Source organism: Pagrus pagrus (genome assembly GCF_965226575.1).
Source record: "Pagrus pagrus genome assembly, chromosome: 17".
Taxonomy (NCBI): Eukaryota; Metazoa; Chordata; class Actinopteri; order Spariformes; family Sparidae; genus Pagrus; species Pagrus pagrus.
This window is the reverse complement of record NC_140201.1, coordinates 15,456,378-15,478,499: the sequence shown is the minus strand read 5'-3', so window position 1 is coordinate 15,478,499 and position 22,122 is coordinate 15,456,378. Positions and strand designations below refer to the sequence as shown.

The 22,122-nt window shown below is 40.7% G+C and overlaps 1 protein-coding gene across 2 annotated transcripts in view; it reads right to left on the bottom strand.

Moving 5' to 3' along the window:
* Positions 1–22,122, bottom strand: part of gabbr2 (gamma-aminobutyric acid (GABA) B receptor, 2) — a 190,577-nt gene that overhangs the window by 79,557 nt on the left and 88,898 nt on the right. For both annotated transcript variants that reach the window (XM_084378728.1, XM_084378727.1), the window contains one exon: positions 9,683–9,853. In XM_084378728.1, the coding sequence (XP_084234854.1) occupies positions 9,683–9,853 (171 nt within the window). The remainder of the gene's footprint in view (positions 1–9,682; positions 9,854–22,122) is intronic.

Here is a 22,122-nt window from a genome sequence, read left to right as displayed (position 1 = left end):
TCTGCGAGGGCTTGAGAGTGCAAAGCATATACATGCCGCTGACTGGTAGGTCAAAAGACTACAATATTAAAATGCATTTTGACTACTTCTATCGCCTGTACTTCTACATACATGTATTTGCTGGCACATGTATACACATGTATAAGTTCTAGTTTCTGAACTAGAACTTCAAAGTTACATCGGTATTGCAACCAATTGTGGGTAATTAAATCAGTGAAATCCAGTCTCGCTGCCTTCATTAAAGGTCATGTCAAGTACATATAACATCAAATAAACCTTTCCCAAAAATGGTTTATGTCATTTTCGATAATTCTTTGCTGATGTATGGTCATGTGTTGATTTGACAAGTTTGGTTTGGGTTAGTTATTTATTGCTATAAAAAGGGAGTGTGAAGTCATGATTAACAGCTTGGCCCTGCTTGCGTTTGAGTTGGGCAGGCGTATGGCCAGGAACTGGGCACCACAGCTCCACCGCCCAATCACCAGAGAATGCTGGTAAATGGACAGCGTTTATATAGCACTTTTCGAGTCTTACAATCATACGTACACTAACAGACTGACGGAAGAGCCATCAGGATCAATTTGAGTTCAGTATCTTGCCCAAAGACACAGGGACTGGGGATCAAACCACCAACCCTCAGATTGGTGGATGGCTGCTTTACTCCTGAGCCACAGCCACCACAGATGGTAGCACCTGTAGCGGGATATTCTGGCTTCATTTTATACAGTGGAAGGAAGAAGAGACGCCTCATTCATCTTTATATACAATAAGTGGTTCTACACTTCTTAATGTTTTTTTAATTGGTTTTGCTCCATACATACAGTTATATTAACACTTTCAGTTATCTGATCTTAGATTTGTATACAACGTATAATACGGTGTGTATTCAGCAGTAAAGACGTACAGTTCGATGCAGGCTATCTAATGTTTTGAACTGGTGTCTGCATGTTTTACCTGAACCTGTGACTAGAACAACAGAGCTACGAGTGTTTAGTTGTTTCAGCATGACAGAGACATGTTCAATACTGAAGACATCAAACCATCGTCTTTCTCATTTAACTCACTGTTCAATGTGAAGTTGTAACATTCACAGTATCCATCGTGCATTTGTCACAGTGACACGCATTTGTTTTTTTTCTCAGAATTATACAAGAAAACTCAAAAACACGCTTGAAAGGATCTCGGCTGGTTATCCAAGGCTTGACGAGAAGCAGACATATGTGCACTACTGTAAATGCATCTGCAGAAGCTGTACGTCTGCTTTGATGTATTGATTCAGTGGATGGTGGGTAATGGGATCAGAGAGGGAGGAGAATGGAGCAGGTACCCCACCGTGATGGTGAGCTCGAGGTGGTTTATCATACTGCCTCTCTCTCACCCCTCACAAACACATTCTATGATTCATCTGTCTGGCTCCCCATCTTAAAGCTACAATTTTAGAAATGTTATTTTTTTTCCACAGCATTGGAACTTGTCAGAATAGGAAAAGCACAAGTGTAACTAATAACATTAATGGTGGCTCTGTTCCATTTAGGTGTAAGGCGTGCCGGTAAGCCAGCATGCACAATACCTGGGCCTAATGTAACACACTGTGTTTAACAAGTCAAAATGTCACACTGAGGTTTACTGTGGACATCTCCTCCTTTCTTTCTCTTTGGCCAATTTTTTTCTGATGTCCTCCGGCCATGCCCTGCAGCCATTGGCCCCCTCCATATTCACCCGAGAGCTTGGCATTAGAGACCATGTTGATACATCAGAGAGTTTGTGCGCTCAAACGGGCACAGTTGGCAGAAACGACATGTAACAGCTAACAGATGAAGGCCCTGTGTGTTCGCCCTATATTTGTCTGTAAATGTGCATGTAGATGTGTGCCATAGTTCATATTATATTTATGTGTCTTATATCACTTCAAAGACATATTGGCTACTCCCTTGGCAAGAATGCAACTCATATTTATATTCATACTGTATTTATATAAATAGAATAGTCCCTTGAGTGATTGGGTCGGCTTGAATTTCTGATCCTGAATACAATTTTTGAAGCGCAAGACAAACTTGCAGTCGGTGTTTACCAATATACTTTGTTATTATTGTAATTATGAGTCTGATGAGAGATAAAGACAGGAGGGGAGACATTAGCCACTGTCTTTGCCTCCAAAGTCTCACAAGTCAACTTGTTGAGCAGTTGTGAGTGTGTATGGTTGCGCTCACGACTGCATTTGTGCACAGGAGCAGAATATGCCTCCAGAAGAGCTTCAGAGAGAGGTGGAAGGCAACATCTAGTAATCAACCATATAAGGACAAAAATAAAAGTGTGGAAGATACTGAAATGGACAGCAGAGGAAGGGATTAAACTGAACAAGTGGATTTAAAATAGTTTATGGACATTTTACTGCTGTTCTGTGCTGTTAAAATGTATGATTGTGGCTATTAATTGTGGATTCAGGCTGGCCAAAGCCTTGTTCTCTGTCAATAAAGAAACTACAAGCTTCCATCCTCTTATCCTGTAAGTGTTTCATACTTTATAGATGGATTTCAGGTGGAATATATTGAGCATGGTTACAGTAGTTGGCATCCATAAGGATATAAATCCATGAGTGCTACCACTACAACTATTACCACCAACATTATTATGACTATTGCTCCTGTTGTTAAAATTAGTCATTACAGCTACTGTATATCATTCATTCAGCCTGAAGATTGGTGCCATCTAAAAATCAATGAATCTAAATAACCTCAACTTTATTTCCCTCCTGTCTCTAAATGTCTGCTGTCATAATCGCCTCCTGCCCGGGTTCCCCCTGGAGGGAGCTCTAAATCACTCTGTACATCACTCACTTCTGTACAAACATTCCCTCCAATGTACTGCCCACTGAGCTGAAACAACAGGGAGGCCAGCGTGGATCGATAGGACCAGATTTTGCTCTTGAGGAACAATTGGCGTGGTGCTCTGAACAAGGTACAATGTCCTGTTGTGTTGAGCGTTGATCTGAAAGGCCGGGCAGCTGCAACGCTAAAGAGGAAACTAGCTTTGACAGCTGCAGGTTAGCTCTGTATTCGAAGAGTGAACACACAGGTGGATGGAATAGGAACCTACAATCACAAGACAAGACGTACTGATGATACGCAGACACACAAACATAGACAAAAACACAAAGACGTACACACAAAGCCACTCAGGTATAAGGGAATATAAAGCCCTTGTCACAAGAGGATGTTTATTGGTCTGGTTTTGCATTTCTCCACTGAGATGGAAAAGGACAAAGGCATCTGTGTTTATGTGGACTGAGTGTATTAGATAGAACGATGGAGACAGAGGGGAGGGGGGCAGATGGATTGAGGGACGGTAAGAGGGGAAAGTGAGCAGCTTTTCCTGCGTAACAAAAACATCCTCCATTGTCTGGGGCAGCCTGGGAATCCCCAGCAGCAAATACAGAAGAGAAATAATCCTACTGCCCTTCTGGCCATGCATGCATGCACACGCACACACACACACACATACACACACACACACACACACACACACACACACACGCACGCACGCACACATGAACAAACACGTGCACACAAAAATATGTAAGTACACACATGCATATGATGGACAAAATTTCAGATGCACTTAGTTAAATGTTTGCAATGCATCAGTGTTTAGAAGGGACATTAACACAATTTGATTCTACTTAAACGTAGCATGTGTTCATCTATCAACCTCAAACTAAATGAAGATAAATAGAGAAGCTGAGGAAGTCGAGGAAAACCCTGTGATTCTTTGAGGTGTATATGACAGAATGAAGTATCTTCCCGCACCTACACTGCATGCGGATGTTGTCCTTTATTCCACTGACTGTGGCAAGGGGCTCATACTTGTTCCACTGAGGCACAGATACATGTACAATATAGAAATCATCAGAGCTTTTTAATATTCATTGGCAGTGTGCTTCTGTCATCGTTACAAAATCCATCAATCATTCAATAATTCCTCTTCACCATTTTGAAGGGCTGCAACTAATAATTATTTCTACTATGCCACTTGGATTCTCAAGTAATTGTTTGATCCATAAAATGTCATAAAATACTGAAAAATACTTGTAACAATTAATTGAAAGTGGTATCTTCAAATTACATTGTATGTTTGACCAGTAATCTGAAAATATAATTGGTTTACTGTATCACATGAGACAAAAAGAGCAGCAAAACCTTACAACTGAGAAGCTGGAAATGGGCACTGATTTGTGCTTTTTTTTTTTATTTACACCTCATCAATCAGACCTGTCAGCTTTTTCTATTAGACAGAAACATAACCAATCATGTGTCCATTATCTACAAAGTGCTAAATGCAGACTATTCCATTTCAGTTTTTGTATGATGTAATGTTTCGAATGGGAAGTGCTTTCAGTTTTGTGAGATGCAGTGTTTTATTCTCCGTACCCCTGTCAGAATCCCAACATTAGATGCCATAATTCTTTAGAGGATATGCCTGCCCAGGGACTGCTGAGGAAACTTAGCTATCCAGCTAACACTGGGACAGTCAATTACTGTCCATTCCTGTTAAATAAACAACAAAATAAAATAAAGCAGCTGGCTTCAAAACCAATCCACAAACAGATACACTTGCCCCAAAAATAAAAATCCCACCCTTCAGGCAGTAGAGAGAGAGTTAAGCGACTGCCCTGATGCAGAGTATGTGAACAGCTTTTTGATTCAGATGGTACCAGTATGACACTATGAGACAGACTGCGGTGGTCTAACCTCAAATCATTAACACATCATTTCCAGACACGTTCACCCTTTGCTGTGACAGGTGCGACTGCATGTGTGTGTCTTTATTAGTGTGACATGTACTAGAGTGTTTTATCTTTCCATCTGTCTGCTGGAGCTTTGCGCATTCGTGCCTGCACTTTTAAAATCTATGTGTGTGTCTACCAGAAGATCTACACCAGAGAGCCAAAACAGAGGATGTGACATGCACAGTTTCATTCAATTTGGGCTTTTTACAAATGTGGAAATGGGATGGTTCTCTGCGCACATCTGTCTCTCATGCTGAGTGCGTCATCGCCATACAAATCGCCATGCAAATCCCAGAGTTCAGACTATAATGCCAGTCATGTGCTTATACAAACTAGCGTGACAAATGGTGTGATGACAAGCTCTCGAATGGCTTCCTCTCATGGCCTTACATGCCCAGTACAATGGCATGAATGAGTCATTCAGGAGAGGAATTTATACAATATTACATGGTTATTTGTAATGAACAGCAGCTGATGGCTGAAGACAAAATTGTGAAACACACAAACAAGGACAACAGACAAGCATTTTTTAGATTGTGAGCGAAGACTTCTGTGAAAGGGAAGAAAGACGGAGAGGAACTGAAAGAGTGGATGCTGAGAGAGTAACTTCTGCTAAATATATCAGTGGTCGTAGTGTAATTAAACACTTGAGCTCAGAGGGTTCCAGGCAGAGGACAGAGTCCTAATCCTGCTCTCAGTCAGGTTTGTCATCTGACTCACTGATGATGGCTGCTCTGTTCCTGGGTGATCCCTGTTTGTCTGGCAATCTCAATAATGTTGATTACTCTGTGTGTGTGTGTGTGTGTGTGTGTGTGTGTGTGTGTGTGTGTGTGTGTGTGTGTGTGTGTGTGTGTGTGTGTGTAAACAGACACCTTTACAGGAGCTAACACTAGCCTTTACTCATTCTCATCTCTCACTACAACAACCTCAACCCCCCCTCCCCCACCACCATTAATGGAGCATCAGTGTCGATTCACAGACAAGGGTGCATGTGTGTCCCTGTGTTATTTGTGTGTGTGCGTGCACCTTAAAATAGAAATGGCGAGCTGGCTTTAGCTAACAGGTTACAGTCCCAAGGGACACCATATTGTATGTATGTGCGCGTGTGGTGTGCATTCCACTGACTGAATCCTTAACTAGCGTTACATAACATTAACCTTGCCAGCAGTTTCCCTGGGAAACAGCGCTGTGGATCAGTGGGGGAGAGAGAGAGAGAGAGGTAGAAGTGGTGGGAATGACAATGACGACAATAATGTCAATAGTCTGCTTTTAATGCAGTGTGTGAACACATGCATACTGTATATAGAGTGCAGTACAGCACTTACTAGGGGGGTTCCTAAATTCAAATCAAATACTAGACAGGGTGCCAATATTATTGTACATAATCATTTAAATCATGTAATACTTGTTATTTTCCTTATTTGTTTAGTGTTATTTGTTTTCAAAAGCCTCCAAAGAAAATAAATGATAATCCATTGAAAGTGACTTTAGGCTTAGTTGTTCTAAAAACCCAATCAAACACTGTACATTACTGCAACACATTTTTCGATGCATTCAATAATGTTGTGGTTCTTCCTCCGGGCAGCTGAAGGTTTCCATTAATTTCAGTACAATTTGTAAATCAACTAGCAGAGACATGAAAACTTCTTGAGCGGGGTCATTTTGTACAGTGCACTCATGTACCAATAGTATGTAGTACATTTGAAATATTTGTTTTCTTTTTAAAAAGGATAGCTCTTTCAATGTCCTATGGTAATGCAGTTACAATTGCAGAGTACTGTATTGTAATAAATAAAATATTTGGGAGAATTTTTGCCTTTTATTTGATAGCGACAGGTGCAGAGGCAGACAGGACACAGGGAGAGAGAGAGGTATGACAGGCAACATTGTCATCGGCTGTAAACACATTATACAATATCTGTACTTTTGGTACCCTAATTCTAAAAAATGTAGGAAGCTGTGTAAAACGTTGTTAAGAGAGAATGTGAAAATTTGGCACAGTCGCTCAGAAGCAAGCACACTGCCTTCACTATAATTAGTTTTATTGAATAGCAGGTTTTGGTCATCCAACCTTGGAACAATAGTCTACAGTACCTGACGAAGGTTTGATGACCGAAACATAGTATTCAATAAAGCTGATGTTAAATGAAGACAAGATGGGACTTAGTTAATCATTAAGGACATTTTAATTCAATCATTACAATAAAAAAGTGGAGCTGGAGGGTGGCCTGGTAGCTCATCTGGTTGACTGTCTTCTCCATGTATTAAAGTTGAGGCCGGAGGTTTGAATCCACTCGGTGACCTTTACTAAAGTGAGTCCGAGTAATGTCATAAAAACTTTTCTGAACATCTCAAGAAGCTGTCCCTTGGGCATCTGTAACTGAAGTTGAAAAGATGTCTAAAAAGCTGTGGAAACTTTCATTTTGAAGCCTGTAAGGGTGTCACTTGGACGTCAACAGTGAAGGTTAAAAAGACATCCAAAAAATACTTCACAAAAACTTTCAGAGACGTTGAACTCACCCACTCAGCCACTATGGCTTGTTCGAGATGTGGTTTATGTCCCTTTTTTGTAAGTCTAAATGATGGTCTGGGAACAACATTATTATTATGTTCTCGGCACAACACCAACATGGCGATATCATATACGCTGTAATCGAACCAGCAACTTTTGTGACCATGCAGCTATGTGGCATGGTCTGTTACCATTTGGCTACCAAGGCACTCCAACGGACACATTTGGACCGCTATCATACAGGGTATGATTTTCGCAGTAATCACCATGTCTGTTTTGATGGTGTGTAAAAAGAAGAAGTGGGAGGACGTTGGCTATTTACAAAAAACATTGTATTATTTGATAATAGGAAAACACAGTATGATCCAACAATCATCAGTTATTGACAGTCTGAAATAATCATGTAAGCTCTGAGTGCGACATATGAATAATATGAAGTATACACACATTTTTTGTAAACCTGGGGTATTTCCCATAAATCTGTCTATAGGGGCTCGATGTTTTGCGCTAACTTTGCATTCGCCACCCTCAGATGTGGAATCTGGGGTTACAGTGCCATCTGTATAAAAAAGTAACAAATAGACTCATAATGCATTCTATTGTCTTGCTACATGCTACCGCGATTTCCTGATGCACCACAAACCATCGCGCTCTGAACTTGACAGAGGATTGTACAAATCATGAAGTACGGAAGCGATGCTTGCATATTTGTAAATCGGGATTAGAGGCCAATCTCATGGCAGGTTGATTGAATCGGGCCGCCCGTCTTCCTCCCGTCCTAAGCCCCTTGGCGCTTTCAGGAGGGGAGCGATAAAGGGATTTGGGCTCTCTGCGATTTGCAGTGAGACTTCTTATACCCTCCCCCCCCCAACACACACACACACACACACCTCCTACCCCCAGCTGCTGAGCAGATTGTTTTCAACCAGGGCCCCAAGGCAAGAGCCCACAATATACGTTTCTCAAATTCATGGCATGGCGTTTTTTAACTGAATGTTCCTGTGTCACTGATGTGATAAAATGCATTTGCTTTGAATTTAGGTTGTCATCCAAAGGTCAGACCATCCCGCAAACAGGAATAAGTCTCATTCATTGTGGTGTAAAATGTTTTTAACGGGTGGCATCTTTTGTTAAGGTTTTAGTTAATTGGTTGAATTGGCTTGAAATATGTCCTATGTATTTTATATCAAAAAAACTGCTCGACAGTTAGCACGATAGAGGAGAGGACGTTTTCTTGGAGAATGCAAACTTCTGCCCTCCTGCTAACGAGTCCTCGAGCTTTAAAACGTGTTTCAGTGCTAAAAATATCACAAGAGAGTTAGCTACAAGTGCTGAGTCAATGCAGATAAAATTCTTCATCTTCCTACAAATGACTTCCCACAAAACTGGCCACGTACAGTACAGTAGGCTGAGTGGTGCTCTCTGCAGATTATACAGGACGGGGACATTAAATTACATTCCATTGGTAAATAAATTATCTAGAAAAATGTTACATGTATATGTAACATTACTGTATGTATTATTGTACTCGTAACATCTGCTTTCATCTCTTTTGCTGGAACGAAAGGGGATGGAGACACTATTTCTTCTATATCTTAAGCTAGTCAGTTGCTTTTATTCAAAATGGAAGACATGGGATATGGTCTAAACACTTTCAGTTCAAAAGATGTTTGTCTTCGCATTTCTGTGACTTCTGTGGAGTTTTACGTGGGTAGAAAAATATTAATTCAGTCTACTATTAGAGAATAAGTTGAAGATAATTGATTGCCACCCACTTAAATATGTTAGCATCATCTGAATGATAATTGGAAAAACAATCCCCAGCATTATTCAGTGCTGGTACTACTCCCAGCCCCTGTAACTGTATAAGACAAGACATCTGAGACAATGGAGAATAAATTCAGTGTATTATAATAGTGAGATGTTAACCTTCACCTTCAGAGCATGAAAAAGTTTCTCTTATAAGGCTCAGAGGCACGGCTGGAATGCATAAAACTACACTGACGTTAAAACAAGAATACGGGAAAGAACATAAGTGTGGCTCCAGCACAGAGTTAGAAATGAAAGTCCATTGGACATGGTTCACTGTTGTTAAATATTTACATGTCCACAAGCTTTATATTTTTGTATCTGGTCTACTTTCTTGCCTTGTGCAAGTTTTATGAATGCAGTATTTATGCACAATAAAAACAAAAAGAAAGTGAAACTACTGAACTATACAGTTTGATCCTCATTTCTTTATGTACAAAAAAGGCTGCAGGGCCTTCTGATGGAGAACAATCCCTTCTGCATCAACAGTGGGTCTCATTTCCTGTATGTGCTCTCTCTAACATCTCAGGTTTCTTTAATATCTAGTCTCTAAAGAATGAACAAGGAACACTGACCTCTGAGAACCTCTGAACATCCTGTGTGAGGGTCCCCACACGGCTCCAGTTGTAGTAGTTGAGAAACTTCACTACTGCAGGGTTCACAGCGTTGTCTGATGGGACGGTGCGGAAGAAGTTGGGGTACTTTTTCTTGTCTGCCAGAACTGGGGTTGTTGCTGCAAATGACAGCTGGAATGAGACAGAAGACAGAACAATACAGTGAGCCTGACGGTTAAACACCACATTCATACAGTAAACTGTCAAATACTGTGTCACTTAACCTAAGGCAGTGAAACGTGAGGGTGTGGATGAGTTAACTCTTTCAAATTACTTTAAATGTCAGCGAAATAGTCCCATCAAAGTGTAACTGTAAATAGATCTATAAATATTGGGTGGCTATCGATGACCCCTGTATGCATGACCTTTCAAACTGGCTTCATACTGTGCCTGTGCCTTTGCCTCTGTGTGCGAGTATGTATAGGTGTGCAAGTTTGTGTGTTTGTGTATGTTTTGATGCTGAAAGAAAAGCAGCTGAGCGATATGATTCATCTCTGGGCTCGTAAGTTAAAAGCATTTTCCATTCTTTACTTAAAGCACGTTTTGAATCAGATTCCTCAGACACACACACCTATGAATAACCTCAAACGCTAATTGCCTTAGTACACACACGTATTATTCAGTTCGACCGCTGTAACCTAAGCAAATTTGCACATCTCCTGTAACTCTATTCATGTTCAAAAAAGGTACCAAACTTTAAAAGGCAAACTTTTTAAAGTATTTTTCCAGAGCATTAGCACGTTAATGATCTAAATATGATGTAGCGAGCATAAACCCACACTGAATGCAATATAGTCGGAAAGGTTGCAGTGTGTTAAGCTGATATTGGTCTGGTGAAAGCAGCTAAGATTTATTAAGCGGTTAATGTGGTGCGAGCATGCTCATGAAACCCGATGAGAATGTCTTTAAATGTATTCCACTATGTTGCCACTTGAAAATAAAGTGTAAAGCCCTCTTTTTTTCTCCACAACACAGACACTATCACCACCCACAGTCACAGTTGTCCTCATTTCCACCCTTCCCACCTTTCATTTGTCATTTCCATGCTAATCAAGTTTTGCTCTCTCCCTATCTCCCACTATGTCGCATATTTTCAACAGTAGGTCACTAATTTTCTCCAGAGGCAGAAATGGCTTTAATTAATTTTTCCATTAAGATTAGAATTTGCAAGTTTGCACAATATAACAACCAACATGTGCTGTAATAGACAAAAATCTGCCACTTCATTGTTTCATTTGCACTTTTTGTATTCAGTTTATTTCTGTTATAAACAGAATCAGAGTACTTTATTTGCAGAACTGTAACTAATATGCGTACTATAAAAACAACCTTGCAGTCATTTCACATGATGTGTTTAAAGCAAAGCGTGGCAGCACAGTTACAGACATGATTACCGAACACCAAAGACACATTTGTAAACATACATAACTTTCTGAAACAGGTACCGAATATTTAGGCAGCTGAAATGAGATAATAAGGCACTGTGCTCTATTTTTCAATGTCATATCTCTGCTAACATAATGAGCGATATGAATCAGTGCGGGGTTAATTACATACTTTGCAGAGATTAGGCAGAACTTGTGATTCACGATAGCGATCAACACTAGGATATTATAATTTTGACTGAGACCAAGAGGTACACCAGTAGATTTCCTAAAAGTGTGCTAAAGCCTTGAGGAGTTCAAGCACCTCCTAACTTTAGGGATGACTGTGATCTTCTCATTAAGCCTCTATCCACACTCAGACATCTTCACTACTTATTAATCACAGCACTGCTCGTATAATTGTACACTCACTGAAACCTGATACTGTAGGTTGAAAAGAGAGTAACCTAGGATGACAGAAATGTGAGAAATTAACTAAAGGTTTAGAGGGCATCCATGAGTCAAACATCATTTATGGATGGCAGGACTGACAGTCCCAGGAATTGACTATATGATGCAAGATAGCATGACAGCTCTGATAGGACAGCTTGACTTGAGTGGCTTTGGCAGAAATACAGGAAAATCAAACTAGAATTTTATTTCTTAAATATGCGTAAAATGAAAGATGACAAACAGGGTTCGACACTAACAGCCTCCTGTCATCCTGGGCGAATACAGCCTCCTGGATGAAAGGGATGTTGAAATGTTTGTATAAGTATTGTAACTAGCAAACGACAAACTGAACCAAGTGCTGACTACAATGTAGTGCATCATCCACATTTACACATGCCGTGAATTTGGGCTATACAAATAAAATTTGATTTGATTTGATTTGATTTGATTTGATCCAGTGCTGTTACCGTAGTTATTATGTGACATCGCCATAACTATCTTTATGTCAGGGCTAGTTACCATCCCAAGCTGGCTACTTAGCAAGAGACCTATGATAAATATGGCACATTAAAAAACAAAAGTGTGCAGTAAAATCATTATATTTTTCCCCTGATAATGATAAATTGTGATGAACAAATTGGCAGGAGATGAGCTGGATAGCTGTAAGCAGCCTTAAGGCAGTTAGCTAATAGAGCTAACAGCTAAACAAACAGTAGGATTAAGTGTACTGAAATACTTCAACTGAGTAGAGTTTGGAGGTGAAAGTACTTTGGATGTGAATACTTACAACTAGGGTTAGGGTTAAGGTTAACTAACAACTATTGATTATAAAAAACAATTAAAGGAAAATACATTTTTATTTCGGGACTGTTGATATTCACAGAACCTAAATTGGAGGCCTGTCTTTTATCACGCAGCCTCTATGTTATCAGCCAAGCCATTTCAGAGGATCCCAAATCTGCAAGTCGTCATCCAACCAGTGGGAAACCCCCAGTTTGGCCTACTAAATCACCACTTTCTGCACAGACCCACAGGGGGTTTGTGTTCACACATCAGCCAGACAGGCTTTTAAAACAACACATGGATTACAGCCATCAATTAAGCAGGAAGAAAGGCCTTTATCTTGCTACCACTGCTAAATCCAAAATCACCCACCAGTCTTAGAGGGCTTCAAGGGGTCTTTCCCGCGTTGCCTTAATCGGCGTTTAGCTAAGGCTGTTTGCTACACCCACACTGGGAGATACTTCTATGGATCTCTAATAAGAGCGATTGATCTTCTCAAGCCAAATTGATTGCACCAGTTCTCTCATGACTTCACTGGGAGGAGACTTTGTGGCCAGCAACAGCCTTATTGCTTCTCCCCCATAGCTGTTTTAGTTTCGCCTGGGTTGTGTGTGCTTTGTAGGAGTTGTTTTTGCTTTTGGCAAAATTGTGTGTTTCGTCTGTTACAACACTGCTCCGAGCTGAGAATGCAAGAGGAACTACAGAAAAACAATATCGACCAACAACTACACATCTTGAATTTAAAGCTATTGGAGGTGCAGATGCTACAGTACTGGTTATCCATTTGGTTTTCTCTTAGAAGGGAAATAGTATCAATGTTGATTTGGTTCAAGAGAAAATGTAAACACTGATAAAGAACATATTAAAACCAGCAATGTATGATGACTTCCTCTGATTAAAATAACCAGAAATGTTTTAGTAAAGGGCTGAGAAACCATTCGGATTGTCAGAGAGAAAGCTTATTGTCTCAGCTAATTATGTTCACATGCTGAAAAATCCAATAAACACTTCAGGATTATTGAATATGAGGCCATCAGATGTGTCGAGTAAAGGCCTTGACATATAACAATCAAAATAAATTTGAGTTTTAAAGACAAAATTGTATAATTAAAATGTGGCCTACAACTAGAGCTACCCACTCATTTGAGGTGAAACGGGACACTCAGCAATCTTTTGCCGGCTCCAGGGTTGTTGTTCAAACTAGAAATTGTAATTCAGCATTTTTGTATGACCACCTCCGTGGACACAATGAGAACAGAAGTCAGATCGAGACCCACCCTGCTTTCTCTCAGATAGAGGCACGTCTCACCAAACTCAGATCAAAAGCAAGGCAGTGCTGATCAAATATGAACTGAGATTCTGTGAGTACATTTCCTATGTTTTTAAAAACATATTTGGATAATGTTATTATATGTTTCAAAATGGACGAGTCAAAACCAAGCACTACTAAACTCGCAGTATGTCACCTACTGTAGTAGCAGCAGTGCAGTGCATTTTGGTCCTTGAAGGATTTCTACCTTTTGAGCAAAAAAGGAATATCACAGCCCCTTTTCTCTGTTTTGTCTGGTCATGAAGCACCAATTCTTTCTACTGCATGGACAGCCTAGTTTTATGAAAGCACGTCAGTGAAGTACTTCCTTAATGTCCAATCATGATACCAGGCAAGTTTCTCCATCTGTTTTGTGTCAGTTAAATCTAGGACAGGGACAAAATATGTCTTGTTTAGCTGCTGAATCCAGGTCAGCTGATGTGAGGGGCTAAAGTTTACTCAGATAAAATGCATGATTGTTTTTGTACACAAGTCTATAGGCCAATCTAAGTCAGCTATAGCACAATTTTGTTAATTAAGACAGCCGAGATGAGAGGGAGCTCCAATGTATTATTTAAAGAATAGCCTAGTCTTTATCTAACTCTGAACAGCCTTTTTCGGAGGAAAAGCCAAAAATAGTTCCATGATATCACACATCTGAGAGTAGTGGCTTATGTAACAGGGTTTTAAAGAGGGCCAACCCAAATAGGATGGTCTTTGGTGAAGAGCTCTATACCAATGTTAGATTTACACATGACGTGTGCATATACACACAGATCATACACAGGTTAAGGCACATGCATTCACATAGTCTCTAACCACAGATGTCTCTGATACACACAATCTACAGCAGCCTTCCTTTGCTAGCAGTAATTAAAACTGTGGAAATGGGCTCCGGGCAGCTTCTCCCTCTCATCTCACCACAAGGTCACTGAGGGCTCCCGGTAGTACGACTGAGGATCCGTCTGGCCCCACTGAGACATAACGGTTTTCTCAAGTCTCGAGGTGAATCGCTGATACCATCGCAGTGGAGATCTATTCAGACATCCTGTACACACAGTCGCTTATTCCGCTCTATTTGAAGTTTGAACAAAAGCTTTGCTGCCTTACAGTCACAATCAAACTAGTCATTTTTATGCATGGGTGAAAAGTGAGAGAACATCTCAAGTGAAAGAGGTCTGAATCAAACTTCTTAATATGTCAATCACCAACTGATTCTTTGTAAGTCTTTTGGCAGTTGTCTTGACGGCTGTCCACGGTGCTGATTCTGTTCTGAGCTGAGCTACAACTCCACTGGTGAGGATACACAATAAGAGCAGTAGTTTACAGAGTTACTGAGTTTCCTGTAGCATAACTAGCAAATTATAAGATGCTAATACTGTATGTCAAACTAAGACATGAACAAAGAAAAGTTTAAACCTGGTAAGTGTTGTCATTGTGAGCAAGTTAGCATTTAGCTCGATGTGCCTAAGTAGTCTCACAAAGTGTGAGCGTTGTCATAGCACATGGTGGTTGAATTGTTACGGAGTGGTTACCCCAGGCGCCCGACAACTAGAGGGTCTTGGGTTTGATTCTCAACAATAAGCATGAATATTAGGTTATTTATCCAGTCAGTGCCCTTGACCAAAACAGTGGCTTAGAGCTGGATATGGTCACAGGGCGCCCACTGCGAGTTAAAATTCAAAGATCAAATTTTACTCTGTTGTATGTGTGACAAGAAAACCTGTTATATATTTTTTGGATTTTAAACTACAGTAAAAAAAAGTAGCTTTACTTCTTTTTGTGTGAACTTCAGCATATAGATTCATAAAGTTTCTTAAGTCTGAAATGATCCATGCAGCGTGTTCTCTACACTTGAGTGTTCAGCACATTTTCAGTAACTACCATGAGCTACAACAGCACTAGCCAAATTGTGAGGTTGTACTTAGGCACTTCAAACTAAATACTGACATCAGCATGCAAAGTTGCTCACTGTCTTGGCAGGTTAGCATGTTTAGCATGTTGCTGTGAGGTTGACACTGGTCAACCTCATGGTGGTGCTAAAGGAAAATTCAAGGCACAATCAAAGGCACTGGGATTCATCATCTGGGAACGATGAATGCCTGTAGAAATGTCATGTCCAATAGTTGCTGGGATAAATCAGTCTAGGGCAAAGTTGTGGACCAAATGACCAACGACAGAGTCATCGTTAAAGCAAAGTTATTAGTATGGCTAAGAATGAGATTAGTAATTGACTTTCCATTTGACAGAAGCTATAATAGCTTCTCTCTTAATTGATTATTAGTGCTCTTTGCAGAAGTTAGGTGTTGTGAGTCAGTGGGTGAGACAAAGGTGGTTTGTCTTTCCAACTACACTATAACACAGTCGCAGCTAAAGACCTAGATATACTTGTTAAAGCCCTTATTACCAACATCCACTGCAAAGCGTCCTCTTTGTTTATATCTTGTGTAATATACCTGCCTGATTTGGCTTAGGATTGGTAATCAATGGTGCATAAATTAAAGGCAACAAGCCTCACAACCTATGCTAGTGCCAGCAGTTTGAAGGAGAAATGGGGAAGATGCAAGAGAGTGTGTCTAATCACATTGACGGATCTAATAGCATTGATTGGTCCTAGCGGGACTGCTTCGCAATAGGATCTGCTGGTGCTAATTGTGTAGTTGGCCTTTGAATAATGAAGTGGCTATCATGGAGAGGCTAGATAAAAAATGAATGGTAGGTAAATATCAGCTCAGTCACAGTGATTTGCTCATGCCTTTTCATGTTTGTTATGCCAAAGGTGTTACATCACTGACTAATCTGAAACTGTGGGTTTGTAATCTGACAGTGCCATCAATGCATTCAACACAAAAATAAAGACTTGCACAAAAATTCATTTCAGGAAAATTGGCGTTCCACCGCCAGTGTTCACCACTTATCCAATAACAAGTACTAAAAAACAAGCTGCCACTATTTGATCAAGTATCTTGGTACAAATATCAATACGACCATAAGTTCTGTGGAAAAGCATGATCAATATTTCAACAACACACTGATAAACCTGTGAAACATCCAAAAATAAAAGCATGCTCACTGCTTTTAAAATGTAAAATTCCCATAATTCCTGTCAAATTGGGGCCAATATTTTCAAGGGGTAGTCTGAGGCCACAATGAAGTAAAGTTGCCTGTTTCAGACCTTGATTGGGTGCACCTCAGAATAACAGACTTTAGAGAGGAGCTTTGAGGAAACTTCAGCAAGTAAGAAAAGTGAAAGGAAAGGTTTGATAATCACATGGGATCGTATCAAACGACTTCAAATGCTCAACCCACCTGTGCCTATTATTTTTACCTTCGCCCACAACACAACAGATTCAAAGCTCATCCATCCTGACAGAGCCCTGAGACCCCGTGCAGAGTAATAGCTAGGTAATAGTAGTGCTGTTGATCAGGAAGCACGGAGGTGGTCCTGGGGTTTATTCAATATTCAAGAGAGGCATTTGGCACACCATGGGAGCCCCCAGCTGGAGAGGCTGCAGTAAGGGAGAGGCTTTGGACCCCACACCGTCCAGAACTCATTAGCACCAGGATATAGGGGGGAGAAAGAGATGAATATTGCTGGTAGATGGTGGAGGAATTGAGTGAGAGGCCTGGTGGTGATAGGAGGAGAACGACTTAAAGGAGAAGAAAGATGAGATTGGAATTATGAGCCGGTCATGAAGTTCTGTGTGCGTGTCTGACTATTGATCTTTAACTGCATAGTGAAGTTGGTGTGTGTGGGCTGCACGAATACAAGCAGACAATGCACTAGAAACTGCATTCATGCATATCTTCACATCATACCAGATCATCATATTGCTCGGTCAAACATGTGCTGGTGGAAAACAGCACACCATTTTCCAATTGTGAAAAGGGATGTGAGGCGGTGCGCTGAAGTCATCTCATTTTAAAGTTGGGAGTTAAATGGAGAGGAGTGAATCTGCTCGACTCCGCTGCAATTTAGCTCTGCGGTGTGAGAGTGATGGAGAACATATTGCCGTGCGGATTGACTACTAGGAGAGATTTCAGATGTACTAATAGCACACAGAGAACAAAGTGGCTTCAGGTCCACATTAGACAATGCAGCTTCCTACACGGGGCTTGACCAGTGTACAAAAGCTCTGCACACATGTACAAATGTATTGCAAATCACACAGAACAATGGTTAAATTCATGTTTAATGGAGTGAACTGTGTTCCACTGCTAGGAAGGGCTGCAGCTAATGATTCTTTTCACTATCGATTAATCTGCCTATCATTTTCACGATTTATTGTTTCATCTACTGTATAAAATGTCCGAAAGATTATTTAAAAAATGCTCATCACAGTGTCCCAGAACCCAAAGTAACATCTTGAAATTGCTTATTTCGTCCAACCAACAATCCAAAACCCAAAGACTCATTTACTATCATACGTGACAAAGAAACACAGCAAATCCTCACATTTAAGAAGCTGGAACCGCTTCAGTCATTTCTTTCTATCCACTTATCGCCTGATCGTGTTATCAATGCAGCTCTTCTGCGAGGTACACTACTTTAGACAGAAATCTTCACATGTAAAGCAACAATTTAATTTTGTTTGTTTTAACTAAAATGTGCTTAGAATCATTAAAACTACAATACAAATCCATGAAAACTGGATAAAGAATCATAATACATTTTCACACTGATCTACTCACACACATGAAAAACCCAAAGACTTGCTCAGGCTGTATGTAAGGGAAGGCTCCAGCTTTTATTGGACAGTTATACCCTGGACACGCACACTTGCACCTGCACACATAAACGCACACTTGAAGGTGGGCATCACAATCGATTTTACAAGGTATTGGTTTTTCATTTTTGCAAATGGCTGAGAGCGATTTGAGAGGAGGCGCATTAGCCATGTGTGTATGTGCATGTGAGTGTGTGCGTGTGTGTGTACTTTATGTGTGTCGACAGTAAGTGCTTTGTATGTGCTGGGCGTCCACGCAGAAGCTGGAGGACAGGAAGTGAAGGCTGGATAGCGGTGGTGCTGGTAAACAGGCGATATGAGTACATGTGGACATGACAAGAATCTAAAGTAATAATTTAGGCCTTTTGACCCCCATTACAGTGATCATTGCTGGTGTGTTCAGAGGGAATTAAACAGAAACAGGGAACATGATGAGAAATGAAATCTTGTGTAGTACTGATACTTTTCTAATGATGGGAGAGGAAAAATCTCCCCCTATTGTTTTTAAGGTAAAACATTTACTGATGTTTAGAGATAAAACTTGCCAAATGAATGACAAAACTATCGCTACCTTTTTAGTAACTGATATAATAATTGATTTTAAAAATATCTAAGTGCAGTCTTCCTGCACATATTGAATTAAAGTTGTTGCAGGAGTAATGCTGCGAAATCTACGTGTGTACTCTTTTCTACAAAATCTAACCACCAAAATGTGATTATTTCATCATTTGCCTCTCAAAACAGTTTAAAGCATCAACAATAGGAACATGAAAACATACAGAATCACACTTTCATCACTATAAAAGTATAGAGGATGCACTACCTCTTTCACTGTCAGAAAAAGCCCAATGGAAAAATTCATAGTCAAAGTGATAGAAACAGCAAATCTCTCATTGAAACGGGTTCAACAATTATGAAAGCCACCTTTCTCTATGGCAGGACACTGCACATCATCACATACTATACCCACTAACTGGCCTCTAGACAGGTGAGTGATGTGGCAGTCGCCCCCTTCTCTAATAGCTTATGGCCTGCTGCTGCCCCGGCTCTAACATGTCAATCACGTTAGAGCTAATGCCAACATGTGCACACCCACCCATGCACACAGACTGAGCTATGTTCTGTTTGTGCTTGCCGGCCTCGCACAGCACCCCAACACATCACTCCTACATCAGGTCAAATGGCCTAGACCTGGTTTTCAGCACCTCGTTCTCAGTGGTTACACCTTTTCTACCTCATATCTGTGTCTGGCTTCTCTGACTGTCGAGAACTGAGTGCTATTCTGGAAAAATGTCAGACTAAATAATGTGAGGAAGAGCCTCTGATGGCAGGTCTAATGTGATTAAAATGATGTATTACTTTTAAATTTGATATCAGGTCCTGCAATAGTAAATCATTTGTACGCCCACATCCGCTCGCCTGCATCCTAACATGCATATAAAATTGCAGCACTAGGTCTGATGTTGGGACCAGCCTTGTCTGGCACCTGATTACGCATACATGTTGCCCCTAAACCGGTGCTGTGCACACATTCTACCTGTCCTGCACCTGTGTTCGGCGTTTGGATTGCCCTGCGTGAGCGTTCAATCATACGTGCTATGCTGCTGAATTGCTGCTGAGCGAGGCACAGGCTTTCATTTACTCGCCGCAGGTGTTTCATCCAGCATGCACGGACATCCCACCCACACACGCAACGCCTCCTCTTCTGAGGTCCCCCTTGTTCAGTTTGGTCCACGCATCATTGACAAGTGTGACGAGTAGCCAAGAACAAGATGTACAAAGAGAAAGTGAGGAAAGGGCTGAGAAGATAGCAGAGAAGAGTGAGAATTAAAGGACTGCAGAATAGAGTGAGGACAGAGTAACCTGTTCTGCTCCAATCTGTAATCTCAAACAAATTAACCATCCCGACAAGTATTTTTTGCCTCAAATCAAGCATCAAACCAACTGTTAAACATCACAATAATACAAAATCCAAGATGTAAGGCTCAAGCTTAAGAGTTAAGACTCCAGTTAATTACTGATAGGCTGATGGTCGCTCATCTCACTTGTTAATGCTGTGTAAAGGAGTTTAAACTCAGATTAAGATGCTTAGGCTCTTCCCTCAAGCTGACCACTTAAAGCTGCATCACTGACACAGGCTGGATAGTGGAGTATGCTTCTAGACTCTGTTCTGAGGTCAGTGGCTTGTCTGACACGATCAAATGTGTAACATAGCTGTAGAGCGTCCATTAAGTGTTCTCATGTCAAAAGTACGGATTAAGTCAAACAACTATTCTTGATTTGAATGGCTGTTAAGTCATTTTCTTAAGTTGTAAATCAAACGAGAAACATGGGCAGTGGCCGCCTCTCCTGCACCATCCAACATCACCCAATAATTCATAAGGGCCTGTTTGTTGTACGGTATTGTGTGTGCTTGGCATGTTAGATGTGAAGCATAAATCAATAGAATGTGCCACACGTCACCGCCCTGTCTCTGGGAGTTGGAAGCGGGAAAGATGGGAGACCCCCCCCTCTCATCACCTCTGCCCTGAAACGAGCTAATAGGACTCAGCCGTTCTTCATATGGCAATCTGTTGACGTGCTGTCCTTGAAAGATGGAGATGAGTGGCAGTGAAGCATCGCTATCACAGACAGTGATCGGGGGTGGAAACATATTCTTATCGATCCAGGTGTGGTGGAGTGTATGGAAGATATTGACCGGATCGGATGTGGAGTGAGAGGAGAGGATATGACGCCCACTTGAGCTACAGCCTGGGAAGTCACTTACCAGAGCATGTTTATGAGACAGATGCATAACATGATTTCTTTGATTTAAGAAACACAGGGAAGGTGCGGCCATTCCTATCACAAGAAGATGGTGAAAAACTTGCTCATGTGTTATTTCAAGTAGATTAATTTGATCAACTAAAATGAAGCATGAAGTATGCTGCCAGGATGGTAACCAGAACAAGAAAGAGAGAACATATCATCCCATTTTGCTAACCTGCATTGGCTACCAGTACTTATTAGGATTGACTTTAAAGTCCTATTACTGATTTACAAGGTTCAGGACAAGACTAAATGACCTACATGTACTCTTTGTCATTTTATAATCCTGAAGGGCCTTTTAAAACCACTTAGAAATACAAATTATAACACAAATAAGAAAATTGGCAGCACTATTACACTCCCTACCCAAGGCTGTAAGTTCATTTTCTCAACATTGTATTCATCCCTCCTTTGTTTAATTCTTATCTTTTACATATTTTATTATTCTTCTACCTACTTTTGTTTTATTTCAATCTTTTATTGTTCCTAGCATACCTGTCCTTGCTATCTGCTGCTTTTGTTTGTTATTCATCCATTTTCATGGTTTTATCATTTGTATTTGCACTCATTTTCCTGATTATTGTAAAGCACCTAAGTCACACCCCCTGTACCAAAGGTGCTATGTAAATAAAGTGCGATGGTGGCAAATGACTGAAAAACTGTAGGACACAGGAGTGATATGACAGCTGTTCTATTTCATGATACTACGTGACTGACCACGCTTTAGGTGCTACATAGTATCACTGCATGCTAGCCAAACCTTAGACACAGAAAAATCAGTGAACACTCAGGTGGGAGGTGGGGGCTGTGAGTGATGGTATTCTGCCGCCTAGCTCCATAACTATTCTATTTATAAATTGAGATTTGATACCGTAACCTGAAATCTCACTGTGCTCCCTGCTGCTGCCACTTGGCTGCCTATGAATGATTAATGAGCAGATGCTGAACTGTAGAGAC